This window comes from Diceros bicornis, chromosome 10 (genome assembly GCF_020826845.1).
Source record: "Diceros bicornis minor isolate mBicDic1 chromosome 10, mDicBic1.mat.cur, whole genome shotgun sequence".
In the NCBI taxonomy this organism is placed as follows: domain Eukaryota; kingdom Metazoa; phylum Chordata; class Mammalia; order Perissodactyla; family Rhinocerotidae; genus Diceros; species Diceros bicornis.
In genome coordinates this window covers 65,282,939-65,302,677 of record NC_080749.1, presented here as the reverse complement: position 1 = coordinate 65,302,677, position 19,739 = coordinate 65,282,939, and the positions used below count along the sequence as shown (strand labels likewise).

The 19,739-nt window shown below is 34.6% G+C and overlaps 1 protein-coding gene across 1 annotated transcript in view; it reads right to left on the bottom strand.

The window, feature by feature from the left end:
• FSIP2 (fibrous sheath interacting protein 2) overlaps positions 1-19,739 on the bottom strand; it is an 89,554-nt gene that overhangs the window by 9,574 nt on the left and 60,241 nt on the right. Inside the window, exons 18-22 of the mRNA XM_058549382.1 lie at positions 11,899-18,798; positions 9,236-11,811; positions 6,867-7,367; positions 4,958-5,058; positions 99-145 (exon numbers count right to left, since the gene is read on the bottom strand). Of these exons, the coding sequence (XP_058405365.1) occupies positions 99-145; positions 4,958-5,058; positions 6,867-7,367; positions 9,236-11,811; positions 11,899-18,798 (10,125 nt within the window). The remainder of the gene's footprint in view (positions 1-98; positions 146-4,957; positions 5,059-6,866; positions 7,368-9,235; positions 11,812-11,898; positions 18,799-19,739) is intronic.

Sequence of the window (19,739 nt, the reverse complement as noted above, 5' to 3'; positions counted from 1 at the left end):
TCAGGTTTGATAACTAAAAAATTCATCATGATAAGCAGTAAACAAAGTCTCCTTTTGAATACTTTCTAACTTAAATTAAGAAAAATAATAAATCCAACCTTCTAATATTTTCACACTTGTATCTGGGGTACGATCTTCAGTCTCACTAAAACGAAAGAAAAGAACATTTCATTTTCTGTGTATTTAATGAATGAAGAAATTACTGGTTAAGCAAAAGAACAATCTGTCAACCATTCTTCATATGGAAGTAAACCTGGAATAGTATATCGCTGAGTTTCCAGATAGAATGAAAATGATTTCTAAATTGACTTTTTCCCCACTTTAAAAATTTTGGTTAAATATACATAACATAAAATTTACCATCTTAACCATTTTAAGTATATAGTTATATGCTTGAGAACATTCACATTGTTGTGCAGCCGTCATTTTTCTTTGTTAGGAGGTTTTTGATCACTGATTCAATCTCCTTACTAGTTATAGGTCTGTTCAGATTTTTTATTTCTTCATGATTCAGTCTTGGTGGGTCGTGTGTTTATTTATTTCATCAAGGTTATGCAACTGTTGGCATACAATTCTTCATACACTCTCTTACAATACTTTTTATTTCTGTAAAATCAGATGCAGTGTTCTTTCATTCATTCATGATTTTAGTTATTTGAGTCTTCTCTCTTTTTTCCTTAGGTAATCTAGCTAAAAATTTGTCAATTTTGTTGATCTTTTTGAAGAACAAACTGTTGGTTTCACTGATTTTTTCCATTGTTTTCTGTTCTCTATTTTGTTTATCTCTGCTCTAATCTTTATTACTTCCTTCCTTCTGCTAGTTTGTTTTTCTTTTTCTGGTTATTTAAGGTGTAAAGTTAGGTTGTTTTTATAAGAGCTTTTTAAATGAAAAATTTACAGCTATAAATTTCCCTCTTAGCACTACTTAGCTGCATCCCATAAGTTTTAGTATATTGTGTTTTCATTTTTATTTGTCTTGAATATTTTCTAATTTCCCTTGTGATGTATTCTTTGACTCACTGGTTGTTTAAGAATGTGTTGTTAATTTCCACATATTTGCGAATTTTCCAGTTTTCCTTCTGCTGTTGAATTCTAATTTCATTCCATTGTGATTGGAAAAGATACTTTGTATAATGTCAATCTTTTAAAATTTATTAAGATTTGTTTTGTGGTTTACATATGGTTTATCCTGAACAGTGTTCCATGTGCACTTAACAAAAATATGTATTCTGCTGTTATGGTGTGGAATGTTCTGTATATGTTTGTTAGGTCCAACTGATCTATAGTGTTGTTTAAGTCCTCCAGATATTCTGTATGGTTGTTCTATCCACTATTGAAAGTAATCTACCAAAGTCCCCTACTATTATGCGGGAGATGTCTATTTCTCTCTTCAATTTTGTCAGTGTTTGCTTCATATATTCCAGAGCTTTCATGTTTGATGCATATACATTTATAACTGTCATATCTTCTTGGTGAATTGACTCTTTTATCATTATACAATGTTCTTCATCTCTTGTAACAGTTTTTCACTTAGTCTATTTTGTTTTATATTAGTATAGCTACCTCTGCTCCCTTTTGTTTTCTGTTTGCATGGGATGTCTTTTCCCATCCTTTCACTTTCAACCTGTGTGTGTGTCCTTATATCTAAAGTGAGTCTCTAATACACAATATATACTTGGATCCTATATAAATCCATTTTTAAAATCCATTCTGTTTTTTAAATCCTTTCTACAATCTTTGTCTTTTAAGTGAAGTGTTTAATCCATTTATACTTAATTACTGATAGGGAAGCACCTACTTTTGCCATTTTATTTGTTTTCTGTGTGTCTTATAGCTTTTTTAATCCCTCATTTCCTCCAGTACTGCCTTTCTTTGTATTAGTTGATGTTTTACAGAGACACATTTTGATTCTCTTTTCATTTCCTTTTACATGTATTCTATAGATATTTTCTTTGCTGTTACCACATGGATCACATATAACATCCTAAAGTTATGACATTCTACCTTAAACAGATAATTTAACTTCAATTGCATACAAAAACGCTACCCTTTATAGATCAACCCCCATCCCCTCTTTGTTATTGATGTCCCAAATTACATCTTTATATATTCTGTACCCATCAGCAGAGATTTATAGTTATTTTTTATGCATTTGCCTTTTAAATCCTGTAGAAAATAAAAAGCAGAGTTTTGAACCAAAATTATGATAATACAGGTTTTTATATTTGTCCATGTATCTATCTACCTTTTCTAGAGAACTTTATATTTTCATTTGACTTTGAATTACTGTTTTGCATTGTTTAGTTTCAACTCAAAGAACTTCTTTTAGCATTTCTTGTAGGCCATGTGTAGTGGTAATAAATTTCCTCAATCTTTTGTTTTTTTGTGTCTTAGAATGTCTTGATTTCTCTCTTATTTTTGAAAGGTATTTTTGCTGATTATAGAGTTCTCACTTAACAGTTTTCTTGCTTTCAGCCCTTTAAATATATCATCCACTATCTTCCAGCCTGTAGGCTTCTTCTGAAAATTTCACTTACAGTTTTACAGAGATCTGTTTTACATGACAAGTCATTTCTCTCTTGCTGCTTTCAAGATTCTCTTTTTGTCGTTGGCTTTTGGCAGTTTGATTATAATATGTCTCAGTGTGGTCTCTGTGTGTTTATGCTACTTGGAATTCATTAAGCTTATTATATTTTCATACTCGTGCCATTTTTTCAAATTTGGGGAGGTTTTAGCAATTATTTCCTCAAATAATCTCTCTGCTTTTTTCTCCTGGAATTCCTATGATGCATATATTGGTTTGCTTGATGGCATCCTATAAGTCCCTCAGGCTCTGTTCACTTTATTTTCAGTCATTTTTCTTTTTACTTCTCAGACTCAATAATTTCAAATGACTAGCGTTCAAGTTCATTGATTCTTTCTTCTGCCCTATTGAGTCTGCTCGTGAACCCATCTAGTGAATTTTTCAATTCAGTTGCTATATTTTTCAGCTCCAGAATTACTGTCTGGTTCTTTTTTGTAATTTATATCTCTTTGTTTTTATTCTCATTTTGTTCATATACTTTCCCCTGATTTCCTTTAGTTTTTGTCTGTGTTTTCCACTTTTGAACATATTTAAGACTTGTTTTAAAGTCTTTGCCATGTATATCCAATTGGTGTACTTCTTCCTGGGCGTTTTCTGGAGATTTGTTTTCTTTAAATGGGCCCTATTTCCATGTTTCTTTGCATGTACTGTGATCTTATGTTGAAATTTGGACATTTGAAGAAACAGCTACCTCTCCCAGCTTTTGGAGATTGGTGTGGAAGCCCTTCACTAAATTAGTGGGACTTTGAGCTTTGGGAACAGCCTAAGGTCTCAGGTCTTAAGAGCCTTAACGTCTTAAGTCTTTTCTGGGCATACATTCTTCTGGGCCTATGTATGTGCTTTTTTTTTCTTCTTCAATTTTCCTGATCTGCTTTTAAATGTTTTATTTCCCAAGAATCTCATCATGCTTCTTCTCAGGGCCTTAGATGTTCTATTGTATTCCTCTGCCTATAATCTCTTGCCCTCATGTGTTTGTGCATCTGCAGTCCCCTGTGATTTTCATGCACTGTGGCAGCCATCAACTGCCTTCTGTGGGTTTCCAAGCTTAGATCCAAACTATGCCACAATTCTCAATCTGAGCAGCTATTCAGATGAGACAGAAAACATTCCCTCAGGCAGCCAGCAGATAGGTGAGAACACTGCAAACAAGTTCCAATCTGCTCTTTCCATCTGAAAGGAGGGAACTGGGAATTGGGCCATTTCTTCCCAACTGTGCCATGTCATGTTGCAGAGAGGGCTTGGCAAGGGCAAGTAAAAATCTGGAATTTCCTACCATTTTGAATGTGGTTTTTCCTTGATTGGGCATTTACTTGGCTGCTGCAGATATCTGACTGGTTGGCAGAGCTCCTATAAAGTTGTTTTTATCAGTCTACAGTTCTTTATTTTCTGTTTCCCTGAGGAAACAAGGCATGCAATTTCCTGGTCTGCAATCTTACTCTAAATTGACTTCTATTTAGTATTATCTGTACTCTCTGCCTTCATCATTGATATAAACAATAAAGAAGTGCCTGTATTACAAAGCATGTACGTTAAAATAACCATTATGCAGGAAAAAAGGCAATGATGCGCCAGGAGGAGATGTCCCAAAATAGTGTCAATGTCATTGTCAAAAACAAACAATTCCATTATGCCGTGTGGAAAAAATAAATGTAACCAGGTAGATTTTTCTCCTTATACCCATTGCTTCTCCCACAATAGAAAATGTTACCTCTTCCAAGTTATGAATATTTCTATAAACTTAAGAACAATTTTAGACAAGTTTTAACTATTCTAGATAGAGTTATTAATTAGATTTCAAGTCTGCAGTGTACTTTGTTCTTTCTTTCCTCTATAAATGCCACATGGTCCAGACTTTGCTCCTACAGTCATCCAAACTTGAACTGTAAATGCTGTCCATCCTTACAGGTCCACATAAAACTCCATTGCTTTCTAGAATTCATCTCTGAATGCTCCAACTTACACTGACCCCTTCTTTGTTTGGATTCTTCTTCCAGGCAGTTACACACACTGGAACATTTAGCTACTTAGAGTTGAGCAGGAACCCTTTGGGCTGATAGTGCAGATACTGTTGTGACCCATTACCTATCTCCCAGGTTAAAAACAAAAATACAGAAACAAAACACACTGGCAAATTTTTGATCCAAGACACTGCTACACTAGAATGGATATAAAGGCCAGGTAACTAGAAATGGTGGATCAGGTAGAAAGGGGAAGCCTCAGTGTCCACAGTGGGGAGCTAAAGGAGAGAAGGAGTGAGGGAAAGTCTATGGCTGAATACTTGCCCAATCATAGTTTCACCAGGGATCCCATTCTTCCCATTAGCATTACTTTCATCTCAGATTTCTATTTTTACATTGCTTTAATTTCACATACCTGGCATATGAAATGAGGTCTTCTTGGTTGTATGAAGATAAACTCATAATTCTGTGTATGAAGTAATGTGTTGGTTCAGTAATAAGATTCTTTTCTTCTTTCTGAAAGAGTGAAAACCAAGTATTACATAAAGTAGAGTTTGATATGTACTTTCTCACCTTATTGGCATATTCTGCACTCTAATTTACACTATAATGAAAAAAAGTTTTAGAGATTGCTTAAAAGATGGATGAACCCTATAATTCTAATTAAAATGTCTCTTTCCAATATAATTCTTTGGAAATGGCTCAGAGAGATGACTTATAATATTGGAGTTTGAATAAATTTTAAAGATAAACCTAGCACAATGTTTGAAGAATATAGTTTTCCATTCCTGTACTTTACAAATATATATCTATATTTTTTGTGAGGAAGATCAGCCTCTTTTTGCTGAGGAAGACTGGCCCTGAGCTAATATCTATTGCCAATCCTCTTCCTTTTTCTCCCCCTTATTCTCCCCCAAGCCCCCCAGTAGATAGTTGTATGTCATAGTTGCACATCCTTCTAGTTGCTGTATGTAGGACGCCGTCTCAGCATGGCCAGACAAGCGGTGTGTTGGTGCGCACCCGGGATCCGAACCTGGGCCGCCAGTAGGGGAGCGTGCACACTTAACCACTCTGCCACGGGGCCGGCCCCTTTACAAATATTTTTAATCATACCTTACTGAGTTTAAAAAGAAAAAGAACAGAGATATAACTGTTAATTCAGAAGCTTGTCGGGTCAATCATCTTAACCTGTACTCTGATCTATTTGTTGGGAAGTCATGTATGACTTCATGGCCATAGCTTTTCTGAGAATGCCTTTATTGTGATATGTGTTAGAATTTAAAAAAAAAATAGGCCACTATTCTTGTTCATATAATCTATTTTGACTTTTGCTAATGTTATACTATATATCTATTAAGCCAGAATTTCTGACTTGAGCCTATGAGGCTCAAGAAAACATTCTGCAGACTGTATTTGGTCATGATATCACACGTAGCTTCCCAACAAATAGGTACGAGTATGTGTTAAGGTGATTCACCTGTTAAGCTTCTGAATGGAACGGAGTTGTATCTCTATTCTTCTTCTCTGGTTCATCTCAGCTTTTGTGTTAACCTGGGAATCATGTCAAGTGAATAATCAATAGAATTGTCTCACCAGGAAATCTTAAATCACATGCATTTTCCAAAAACATGTTTTGGCACAGATTTTTGGACAGGGCCAACCCAAAGGGTCATTGAAGTCCAGATCAGCATTTGAGGGGTATAGTACTAGGGACAAGAGCTGTACCCCATGATGATAGTGGAGTTTATGCGCCGATTGCAAGAGTGATATTTAAAATATTTTGATTGTTAACTTTGGGCAAGTTGTCGAGTAACTTTAAAAAAAGTTGGCTATGTAAGTTGCCCAAAGGACACATAGCTATTAAGTGAGAGTCAGGATTCAAATCTGAATTTGTGTGGATCTTTTTTTACTTCCTCTTACCTCGGCCCACCTTCCGGTCCTGTCCTACCTGAGTAAGGCTTTTTTACACAAAATGTTCAGTGGGAATTTACCAGCCAGAATACAAAGGGCTGGAATCTATTGAATAATGGATTTAAATAATTATCCTGCATTTCTCTTAAACGGGTTTCATTTTCTGTTCTCCTTGGGTTTCTAACTAATCTAGATCTCTTTCCATTATCCACTTTCCCTCAAATGAGTTTCATGGCTTCATTTGTTAATTATTTCTCTCTTACTGTAAATATTACCAGGCTTAGGAGGAGACTGTCTGGAACCAGTTTAGTATTCTTCTCTGCCTAATTAAGGTATATTCCTAGATAGAATTTTTGAAGATCTCTACTCTTTCCACAGATATCTGGTCACTGACAATCATGTTTCTCACTCACCTTACGCTGTGTTTTTTTCTCCCAAGAGGAGTATGTTTCAGTCATGGATGTTGAGTAAGCGGCCATGTCAAGCTCGGCAACAGTTCTTTTAACTTGTCTCTCCTTAGGTTCTATTATATGATTTGAGGTTGCTTCAATACTTTCAATATTTGCACTGGATGTGGGTTGACAACATTTGCTTAATGACAAAAATTTTTTCAGGCTGCTTGTGCTTCGTGTTGTCTTGGGGGACACAGCTTTGCTCTCTACTGGCTTTATGATTTCTTTCACTTGATCTTCAAATTGTTCTCCTAAGCATTCTTCTTGTACAATCTCTCTTAAAACAACTTCATCTTCATCAGACATTAGTCCCTCTTCTGTGTTACTTTCTGAATCTTCTTGATTAATATCATGAGCTACTAACCGAATGATAAGATCTTTTTTGCTCTGAACATCTTTTAAAAGCTCCACCGTGGTGATATCAGGCTTTCTTATATTCCGAAATGAATTTCTGCAAACAGCCTGGAATTGAAAGTACAATGAATATTAAAAACAAATGCCTCAATCACTTTTCCTGTGGTTCAATTGTAATATAGATATTTTAATATGATTTCTGGTTTCAATTTAAGTAGTATTACCTTCAAATGCCACTTGTATATTAGCAATATTTTAAAAAGAAGAAACCAATGCAAATTATAAGAAATATCTGTTGGTGTCTATCATTTCTTTTACATTCAGATCTCATATTAATCTACTATAACTTACTACAAAGTGTAGAGGAAGGTCTAACATAGGTTTCTTTTTTTTTTTTTTTTTGCTTAAGCTTTATATTTTGCTGAATCACAAGTTACTTTTTGTTTTCTTCATTTACTTTGAAAGTTTTGTGGCACAAGTAGATATGATCATCTATTTTTTCTAAAACTCTATATAGAGAATCATAGATAAACCTAAATGCACATATTTTCAACAAAAAAGCAAGGTATTGTTTGATCTTGACTTGTAAAAATGATGAATAACAAAAATTGCGAAGGTCTTTGTCTCTAATTCCTATCCTCCTACTTCTGATACTTTTGACACATTTTCCAAAAGAATCTTCAAAACATAAATCCTCATTTTTTTAATCTCATCTCTCTAGTCAAATCTTGCTTTCCATTTTCAATGTCTAAAGACAGATCAAAGGAAAGACAATTATAATTAAATAATAGAATTTCCCCAATTCTGTAGTGTTTGATGATGCCACAAAACCTCTAAATTGATTTGAGTTAACAATGATACACCTCAACATCCCTTTGGTAACACTATAAGCTCGTTTTTCAGATAATGGAACCCTAAAAGAATATCTTCTTTAAAAACAAAATATAGAAATAGCCTCCTTAAGAAATTAAAATACTGTCAAATTTGATTTTCTGTGTTAGTGGAGGGCAGAGAGAATGGTTCTATGAAACTTTGCTCATTTTCCAGGCCATAGATTATATCCCTAAGCACACTAAGTCCTCTTATGAGTGAACACCCTCAGTATGAGGGGCTTTCATAAAAATCAAAATGTGTAGTGGATCAGTATAACTCTATTGGCCAGACAATCCCTTTGTCCTCAGTGGTATAGTCTCCTTTTAACATGGACATCATTTTGGCATTTTAAAGTCCCAATTAGTTTAATATATTTGGGGCTTGACCATGGAGCTGCAGGGCAGAACTAGGTCTATAGTAAGAGAAAATGGATTCATAAAAATGGCAGCATTAGGGCAGCTAGGTCTAGAACAAGGATAGAAGAGGAAAGAAACTGAGTACTTCTTTAGAGTGTAGAAGAACTTGAGTAAGGCTAATATAATTACAGTGAAATAATAAGTATAATCTAAGAATTTGTAGTCTAATGTTTGTTGATGAATGTTGCTAAAATTAAAAAGTACTAATGCTATAGAGCCTTAAGTTTGAGAAATTAAAACTATTTTAGATAGTTTTAGAAACTGCATAGATCCTGATAATCTATTAACTGGTCCTTTTAAACACCTTTAGATACCCACAATGAAGAACTACAGGAACTACATGAGATAGTCTATATTTTGAATCTTCAAATGAAGATTATAATTTCAGTCAGCCTTATTTTACTGTTAAAGGTATGTCCCTGTATTCCCACTCTATAAAAAGAAAATGCCAGTTTAAATTGATTGTCTTAGGAAAACTAGCCTGAGACCTTTAGAGTGAGCCACGGAGCTGATATGGCAAGTCCCAGTAAATCATACGACTATATGGATGAACTGATGTGACCAATTCTCCTATTGGGCTGGGCAATAACAACAAAAAAGGCATTACCATGTACATATTTGAGGAAGGGAATAACAGAACAACCATGTATTACTATTCTTTTTTTTTGCTATTACTTTTACACTTACCTCTAAGGGTTTTACATCCAGTCGTCCGGTCTTATCCAATGAGATACGTCTTTCTCTCCTCATCTTTCCTACATCAGACGTGTCTGATGAGTAACCTTTCCCACTTATTGACACTCTTCTCAGTTCTTCTATGCTATGTCCAGTTTTTCTTAAACACTCCATTTTAAGTTTCTCAAGAGGTTGAGTTTTTACAGAAATTACTGCCAGGTGTTCTGCGATAATGCGAGGATCTATTTTGATTGGTTTATTCCCAACATGTGGAACTATTTTAATTGGAAATTCCTCTCCAACTGAATCTTGAGCTGACTCTTCTTCCTCTAAGTCAGGGATCATTTTAACAGCATACTTTTGTGCCTTTTGAATAATTCTATTAATGTCCAGATCTCCAAAGAGATTTGGATTTGAATTCTTTGAGTTAACTATATCTAATGGAAAATTTGAAACTTCATTAATAATTAAACTAGCCACTTTTTTAGGGAAAACTCTGTTTGTATCTTTTATATCAAAATAAAGTTCTTTCTGGGTTCCAGATTGTTGCAGTACATTACTATAAACAGAATCAATAACCTGAGAAATAATTTCTATACTTTCTGGATTTAAAAAGTGTTCCTCAGGATCAGCAGCAACAAGACTAATATTACTTTTGGAAATTTCAGCTGTCACAGATTTTGTCAGTTGAGATGCAATTTTATTTAACTCAGGCTTTGATAAGTTTTTGGCATCTTTGCTTGAGGCACTTGGCAACCTTAATATTTTAGCCAAGAACAAGGCCAATGCTTCCTCCAAAAACACGGCATCTAACAGAGAACCTTTTTTGGATGAAGACTTTTCCTGGAACTTAAATTCATCAACAATTTTGACCACTTTTTCCATAATTTTGACAGCTTCTAGAACTAACTCTGAACTTGATACTTCTTCCTCTACTTGAGGCTGAAATTCAGAATTGGAAATTTCCTTCACCATTAAAAAACCTATTATATCAGAGAGGATATTGCTGTTACCCACCAAATCTTTAAATACAGAAGTATGGGAGCCAGAGTGCTTTAAAACACTGGTGTAAACAGAATTAACTACTTTTTCAATAGTTTCATTGTTAGCTAAAGGAACAATAGGCAATTCCTTGGCTGGTGGTACAAGTTTAATCTTACTTTTGGAGATAAATTCTTGTATTGAATTTAATATTTTTGAGATTATTTTTTGCATTTCAGCTTCTAGAGATTTGTTTCTTTCCTTATCCACTTTTGGAAACATAGATAAAAGCTTTGATAAAAAGTTTACAGCAATTTCTTCTACTATGTTATAAGGTAGTATATGAGCATGTGATGGTTGAGGCTGGGGAGCATCAGCAGTTTGGATAACATCTTTAAGAATATTTTCAACAACATGGTCAACTTCTGCACACTGATGTGGAGTTAGGTCTGCAGAAAAATAGTTCTGTAACTGATTGCCAGCTACTTCTCGTAGAACTAGGTCAACTACGGTTTCTGAAAGGATTCTGCATCCACTGGCTACACAATTTTGTATAATCTCTTGTGATCCAAACTGTGACAAGAGATTATTATGAATAGAATCAACCACTAATTGAATAATTTCATCATCATTGGGATGTAAGGATTCCACATACTGTATAAGCATATCTTCATCCTTGGAGATCTCTGTTGTAACTGTACTTAATAATTTCATTTGAAGGAAATCCAGTTCTGTGAACCAACTGCCATCACATGTTTCTGCTTTGGTGTTGGATACTGTTGAGAAAATTTTAGACAGAAGAGCAGAAATCACATTCTCTAAAAATTCATGAGGCAGTGTGACGGTATATGGTGATGATGTTTGACATTCTTTGCTAGCTGTTTGAGCCACCTTTTGGACCTTTTTAACAACATCCTTAGATTCCAGAGGGAAACATGCTGAAGCTGGAACCTCATCATAAAATATCAAATTAAGCTGATGTTGAAAAATTTCCTTTATTATTGTGCTAGTTAGTCTTCTTGCTAAATTTTCCCCATTACTCTTTATATTCTTACAAATGGAGTCTTGAGATCTATATTCCTTCAAAATATTGCATACAGAGGAGTGAACAACTTTGTTGACTAATGTTTTATCAATTGCTGGTATTTTATCTAGAAAAGGTATCTTATTCAAAGAGGATTTTTTAGTCATTTTATGTATATGTGGCATATTATACACAGTTATTTTCTTAATGCTAGATGCTGCTTCATCTGTAGTTGATTCTTTACACCTGGGAGGTACTTTAGGAACTGATGACACTTTATCTACAGGTGAAAAAACCTGATTTTCCTTATCTGGCCTAAATACCTTAATTTGAGCATTTGAAAACTCCTTTAATAGTGAATCAATAAGTTTCATAGCTGTGTCATACAGTTCAGCTTGATTTTCATCATCGCTTACATTTTGACATCTATCACATGTTTGTGTTTCTGGTGAGGAAGAAAAGATCAATTTGTTAACCATTTCAGTGACAACATCTTCTAAAAATGTAGCAGGAAAAATTCCAGGTTTACTTTTTGGTGGGTACTGAGGACTGTCCAGTTTACTAGGTTCATTTTTATTCTCCTTAACTTTCTCTTCTCTCTCTTTCTCTTCTTTTCCCCCCTCTCTCTCTCTTTCTCTCTCTCTCTCTTTCTCTCTTTGTGTCTCTTTCTCTCTTTCTGTCTCTTTCTCTCTTTCTGTCTCATTTTCTTTCTCTTTGGCAGGGAGATTTTTGTTAATTGAGAGGGATAAATCCTTTGCTGAAATAGATTGTGCAAAATCTTTGCCGACCTCTTGAATTACATCCAATTCTGTATCACTTGGGGGACTCTGGAGTTTTAAATAATCTGTTGATTCTGGAGAATAATATATTTCTAAGACGTCATCATAAATATTTTCAATTACGTTTTGAACACACTCATAATCTGAGTGTTGTTCCTCATTTATATCTATTTGAACTGGAGAGTCTTTTCTCCCCTCATTGTTTGGCCTTTGAGCAACTGTTTTCAAAGTTTTCTCTGTTGAAGTCCTTGTATTTCTTGTTTTGGATGTCAAAGAAGATAACTGAAAGAACTTGTCTTCTTTTTTTAATGAATTTTCTCTTGTTTTGTCAATCTTCTTTTCATTGTCTATTTCAAAATCTTGTCCAAGTATTTCCTTCTCACATTCTGCAACATCAGTAGCTATTGGAAATTGTGTATGTACCTCATTACCTTGCCCCTTCTCATCTTTTGAAGCTGATATGCTTTTCTTCTCTATTTCTTTGTTTTTAAGTGGTATCCTTAAATCTGGCTCCTGAGTATCTTTACTTTTCACACTAGTAGTTGGAGAAGTAACTTTTGATACATTCTCATTAAGTTTTTGAATTGAAATTCCCATTTTATTTTTATTCTCTTTGTTTTTATTTGCTACACCTGCAGGTGACCCTGACAACAGGTTAAACATGTTGTTTTTCATAATTGTAGATATAGAGGTAACCATTGGATCTTGGATGTCACCTTTTTTCGTTGAAGTCTCCTCAGTTTTGAAACTCTTCTTTCTACTCATTGCACCTCTATCTGTTTCCGAAGTGTCCAACAGATTTTTCTGGTCTGAGGTTGCAGAAGTGTATTTATACAATTGTTCGAGTAAAGTAAGTTGGTTCCCTTTTAAGCATCTGTTTATCTGTGTAGAGGTTTTCTGTGGTAGGTGTTGAACCCTTTGGGTGATGTTATCTGGATTTAGAAATGAAAAAAAGGTGGAAGACCAGTCTCCTGAAAAAAGTGGTTGAATCTTGAAAGCAGAGATTGCCTTCTGGGCTAAAGCAGCAATCATTTCTATAACAATGTTACTTTTATCATCCTTCTGAATATTTTTAGATCCATAATTTCCTATGAACTGATCATATACAAAATTGGATATTTTATCAACTGTCTCTTTATCAATTGGTGGAAAAGAGAACATTTCTTCAGCATTTGGTAGAACTTTAATTTCACTTTTCCTAAATTCTCCTATCAGAGAGTTTGCAAATTTTATAGCCAAGCCCACAATGTCTGGCTCTGGCATTTCATTTTTCTTAGAATCTTCAGTAATACTTGGAAAAGAATAAAATTTGTGAACAAGGTCAACGATTACATCTTCCAAAAATGTGGCTGAATATAGAGAAGGCTGTGTCTTTTCTTTACCAGATTTAGTAACTACAGAGACATGGTCATAACCAGATAAGTCACTGGAAGATGATTCTTCACCATGTAAAAATGGCTGCAGATGATGATCCATGATTTCCTTCATAATGAAACCAGCTATTTTACCGAGGAATGAGCCTCCTCTTTTGTCTGCATCTTTCTGTACTTCAGCTTGAAATTCAGATTTTTTCAAAATATTATTACATATAGAGTCAACCAAATTCTCAATCACTTCTAATTGCATACTTTCTGCATTCTCCTCTGCTGTGGCAAGACGGATCTCGTGTTCAGAAATTTCTTTAATAATTTCATCAGTCAGTTTTGAAGCTGCATCCACAAACTCATAATCTGGTAAAACCTCTTTCTCTTTTAGTTCACTTTTAGTGTCAGTCGAAGGGAAGATATGCACTAGAAGCTTGTAAATCATATCTTTTAAAAGAGAACGAGGCAGCACAGTAATACATGATGGCAAGGAGTGGCTATCCTTCATGATGACATTGAGCACATTTCTGATGATATTATCAGCTTGAAGGGAAGAATAGGAAGAAGATACTAATTCTCCTGAAACCAATGACTGCACCTGATAATCATAAATTTCTTCCAACAGCAAATGATATATTTTCCTTCCAAAACAAATACTGTCACTTTGTATAGCCCTAAATACTTGAATCAGAGATTTATATTCATCTAATATTTTTTCATAAATTAGGTTGACTGTTTTTTGAACCATTTCTTTATATCCCTCTGAAAAACACATATCGTCATCAGAGTTATCTGCAACTAAAATCTCTGATGTGGTGAACTCCAGAACAATTGATTTTACTAATGTTGTAACAATGCCAGTAATTTTGGCTTTTACTGTATCTGGGTTTTCAGCAGCCAAGACATTATATGAGAATCCATAAAGGAGTTGACACAAAAGCTCAGAAATTACTTCCTCCAAAAAGACAGCCGAGTTCACAATGACAGACAATTCTCTTTGTTTATGATCTATTGCTTTTTGTTTATAAGTATGATCAACTGCAGCTGAAAGAAGAGTTTTATCTCCAGATAAAAATGACTGAAGATGATGGTTAAAGATTTCTTTTATTATAAAACTTGCTATTTTTGGAACAGGTATGTTACTTATACATTTTTTATTTTTTTTAAGAGACTGGTATACATCTGAACATGAAAGGTCAGCATAAATGGAATCAACCATAGACTGGATATCTTTTTCTGAAATCATACTTTGTTTTTCATTCCCATGTTTAATAATACATATTGCATGTTTTGAAATTATTGACATGATTTCATTTATCAGTTTTATGACTGTATTACTTAAACCTAATTGACAAGTATCTGGGTGTTCTGCACTGGAGGCCAATGGACTCATCTGAGATATAAGCTGAGTGATGATTTTTTCCAAATGGGTCTGTGATAACATAGTAGTATACATTGTTGAAGCCTGTCTTTTGAACCTTGATTTAGTAATGTCACACTGAACTCTCTTTATCAAAACATTAGTACTGAGTTTGGAGTGCAACTTATAAGGAAGCTTTCCTATAATATTTGGAGGAATTTGGAAATCAAAAGTTTCAGCCAGGATGATTTTAGTGATCTTTGCAGCCAGTGTCTTTGTGTCATTCAGAAAATGTTTATCAGGCATTATTTCCATATCATATTCTTGCAAAACTTTGCTGTACACCATGTCAATAATGTTTTTGACTACATCCCTCTCCACCGGAGGCAAACACCATTGTTCCTCAGCATTCTCTAGAATGCTAACTTGGGCTTTTGAAAATTCCTCTGCTATCAAATGTATGAGTTTTTCAACTTTATCAAACAGTTCATCTTCTGAGTCTCTTACTGATTTTGTTTGTACAACGCCTAACACCCTGTGGAATATTTTGCTTAAAACCCCAGAGACCACATCTTCCAAAAAAGTTGAGGAATAAACACTGGCATAAAACCACTGCCTTCTCTCATCATCAAAATATGTGTATGATGAAGAAGGTAATGACTTCCCATCCACAAATGGCTGAAGATGTTGTTGACAGATATGTTTAATGATAAAACCTGCTATTCTATCAATCAGAACATCATTACTGCTTGTGATATTTTGCTCAACTGATTCTTGAGACTCAGAGTTTTGTGAAATATTTTTTAATACTGAGTCAACGAGATGCTGAACATCATCTTCTGAATACACAAAGTTGGTGTCTTCTTCATCTTTTGAAAATCGAATTTCATGTTGGGAAATTTTCATCCTAATATCACTGATTATCTCTGAAGCAATTTCATTGAAATTCACTCTTGATCTATCTTTTGGAGTTTCTCTGTTTGGAACAATGCTAGATGCAGAAGGAAAGATCCTAGATAATAGTACTCTGATCATGTCTTCTAAAAATGTATATGGCAGCAAGGTGTTATATGGAGATAAACACTGACTTGGCTTGGTAGATTTACTGCTGTTACTAAGAATGTCCTGAAAAATATTCTCAGCTGTTGAAATAGAATAGGAAGATGACAAATCCCCAGAAAACAGTGGATGAACAAGGTAATCTGTAATAGCTGCTACAATTAAATTGGTAATATTTTCCACAAAAATATCACTGTCTTGAGACTCTTTATCAACCTCAGGGTCTATCCCATGCTGTTTTAAAACGTTTCTATAAACTGAAGTGACAAGTTCATCTATAATATCTGTATCTACAGAGGAGTAAGACTGTTCTTTGTCATCATATAGAATGTGAATTTTAGCTTTGGCAAAATGGTTACTTATTGAGTTTACTATTTTTTGGGTCATGTTTTCTAGTTCAATTGCAGTGTTATGCTTTAGACTGAAAATCTTTGATAAAAGTCTGGCAACAATTTCCCCTACAAATGTGTGAGGGTAAATACCTAAGGGTGAGGGTGTCTGGGGTCTGTGTGACTCTGTGACTTCACTGAGAACCTGTTTAACCATATTTGATATTGCATCCAATGGAGTGTTTGGACGAGGTAAATCTTCTCCACACAAAAACGGTTGAAGATGATTTTCAATAATCTCTTGGATAATAAAACTGGCTATTCGGTCAAGCATAATTGGACTTTGGCTGATTATACTTTTCTGTATTGAATCAAGAGAGTCAGACATTTGTACAAGATTGCCATAAACAGAATCCACCATCTTTTGGAGGTTTTTTCCTGTGCATAGATATTGATTATTATATATAGTGAACCAAATTCTATGTTTTGAAATGGCTGATATAACCTTATTTATTATACAGGTAGACATGTCATTAAAATCTGAACTCATGAAATATTTGTTTCCCAAAGAAGAAGCCTTACTGGGTAGAGGAATGAGTTGAGATAAAAGTCTTCTGATAATATCTTCTAAAAGTGAGTGTGACAACATGGTGCTATAGCCTTTTGAAGATCTGTGTTGGGAAGTAAATTCTCTCAGGTTATTTTGAAGTTTCTGTAGTATAATTTCAGCTTCAAGAGGGTAATATGAATTAGGTATGAGCTTTCCCCTGAAGGAGGATGGGAGTTGGTAGTCTAAAATCTCTAACAATATGCCATTAGTTATTTGTTCAGCTATTGAGTTATTGTCATGTGCCAGATTATTACCACAGGTCACTATCAATTTATATTGCTGTAAAACATCACAATAAACTGAACCAACAATCCTACTAACAGCTTCTCTATGGATTGGTGGAAAACACAGCCTTTCTTCAGCATTCCGTAAAACAGTGACTTGTGCGTTATTAAACTCATTCACTACGTTGGAGACAAATAATGTGTTCATCTCATTGAGCCGGGCCTCAGTGATGTTTTCATTTTTGCCCCACAATGAAGTAGAGAGATTAAAAAACAGTTCTGAAATTATTTCCTCCAAAAATGTGGCTGAATAAATACCTGTATTCATATCTCCTGGATACAGCTTATTATGGATGGCTATTGTATCCATATCCTTTGTTCCCTGTCTTTTAAGAAGAAGTGACACAGAAGAGGAATTTACTGAACATTTCTTGCCAAATGGTGCTTGTATTTTGGAGCTAATCACACTGGGATTATTCAAGGATCCTGTCAAAGCATTACTGTTATAACTCATGAATCCTAAAGAGCCTTTACCTTGTCCCAATTCTGTTAATTCTGCCACTTTTGCTTTTATGAAACTAGACGGTATTTCTCTTGTTCTATACATTAAATGCTTGTTTGTACAAGGTGGACTTTTGGGGAGTTGTATACTGTGACATAGTTTGTCCATCAATGATTTAACCAAGCTGTGGGAAATAATAGTAAGCATAGAGTCTGATGACAATAAATTCTGATCCATTTCTGCCGGGTTTTCCAATAGGTGTGACACATAATCTCCTTGAAATTGTTCACAGTCCACTGCTCCCTTACAATAATCAAATTCTTCACCTTCTACACTTTGAAGTATTTTTAAAAGCTGACATTCTTCTGCTGATATTTCATCAGAAAGAGTTAAATTATCAACAAAGACAGGGTTTGTGCATTTTTCCAAAAGTGTTCTAATAAGTTTTTCACACACAACATTGAGAAGAAAAAATGATTTTGGAGTGATCTCTAAGTTATTTCCAAGTATGCTATTACTTTTCTGATCATTTGAGGATGAAAAAAATGTTCTTGCTTTTTTATCAGAATCCATAGCCTCATGTGGGTGTTCATCTGGTAAAAATAAATCTAAAACAATATTAAAAACTTTATTGACTACTTCTTTGGATTCACGAGTTTTTAGGCTACCAACCAGACTGTCTAACTTATATGCCAGATAATTTAATTTATTTTTCTGAATGAGATGATCAATGTGGTGAGTAGATGATTCCCAATCTCTGGAGCCTTTTTGTCTTTCCATTGTACTTGTTTTGTCGCAAATGGGCACACCATTGTTTCTAAGCATGGAAAATGACTTATTTCTTCCAGTGCTTTCAAGGTGATGACTTACTCCTATTTCTTTGGATAGTACATGAATCACTCCTATTAAGAGATCCTGAAAGAGATCATCAAAGTCAGCAGCAGCTACTCCTGGGCAGTACATGTACTTTGTTTTTAAAGACAACGTTTGCTGTGCAATGTCAGCCTCTATAATGTTACTATTAAAAAGGATTTCAATAATGATTTCAGAAATATTTGAAGCAAGTTCTCCAAGAGAAATTGACCTGTTCTCAAACACTTGAGTATCAATTGAAATGATCGTGTTAAATGCTGCATTTTGGCTTTCCCATGCTTTCTCTTTTTCTCTACCATCTCTGGTGCTATCAGAAATGCTTGAAATTAAATGGCAAATGACAGACTCAGTGAGATGTTCACAAAATTGATAAAGTGAAGAATCCTTGTATATGCTTCTTAGAAGTTGTTTTGATTCATCTTTTTTCCTTGGAAATGTAGAAATAATAGATATCTTCTCCTCATTGGAAACTTAAAAAAAGAAAACATTACCATTGTTAGCATACACTAAGGGAAATATTGAAAATTCAATATATTGGTAATTGTTTACATATGAATTTCACCTTTGGAGCACCTCACTAACGAAAAAGAAAAACCTAGCTAAGAAACAAATTGGATTTTCTTCAGATATTTATTTTCCACCTTGTGGAATGTTAATTTTAGCCAGAAAGTTGAGAAAATAACCTTAAAGAATTCAAATCTCTAAGTCAAGTGCTGATATCTATCTCACTAAATGGTTATGGGCTCTAAGAAGCTGGAAATTCTGGGGCAGAAAATGATTTCGAAGTTTATTGTTACATCATAGCATGTTTGCAGTGATCTCAAGACCTTATATGATTAAAAACTATTTTTAGTCAAAACATTTAATTTCATGCTATGTATTACTTTTAGGAAGCTAAGCAGTTGTGTTACAATGACAACTTGACTGAAATAGAAGTGTGCAACTCCAAAAAGGTTACGCGTAGACTGCAATGTCAGTAGTATTTCAATCCCTAGATGACAGTTTGCCACAAAGATGGAGGGCCGGCCCAGCTAGGCACAGGACTCTATTCTTTCTACATTTAACAGAATATTTATTGCAAATCATATGCCTACTTGGGATGGCCAACTTCTTAGAGTGGCAGCCAGAGCAACACAATTATTTTTCTCAAAACTTCCTCAGAACTTGATCGTCTATTAGACCTCTGCCTGTGGAATCAGGCAAGACTCTGTGGAGATGGGGAGGCTTTATGTTGAGCTTTGACTGTTAGATAGGATTTGGCCATGTTGAGATGAAGGGAGGGAGGAAAGAGTATTTGAAGTGGAAGAAGTGTGAATGAAATCTCTGGAAGGCCCTGGACATGTCTGAGAATAGAAAATAGATTTGATAGAAAAAGCTAAATACCAATAGGATGGAATCATGGATCCTCTCT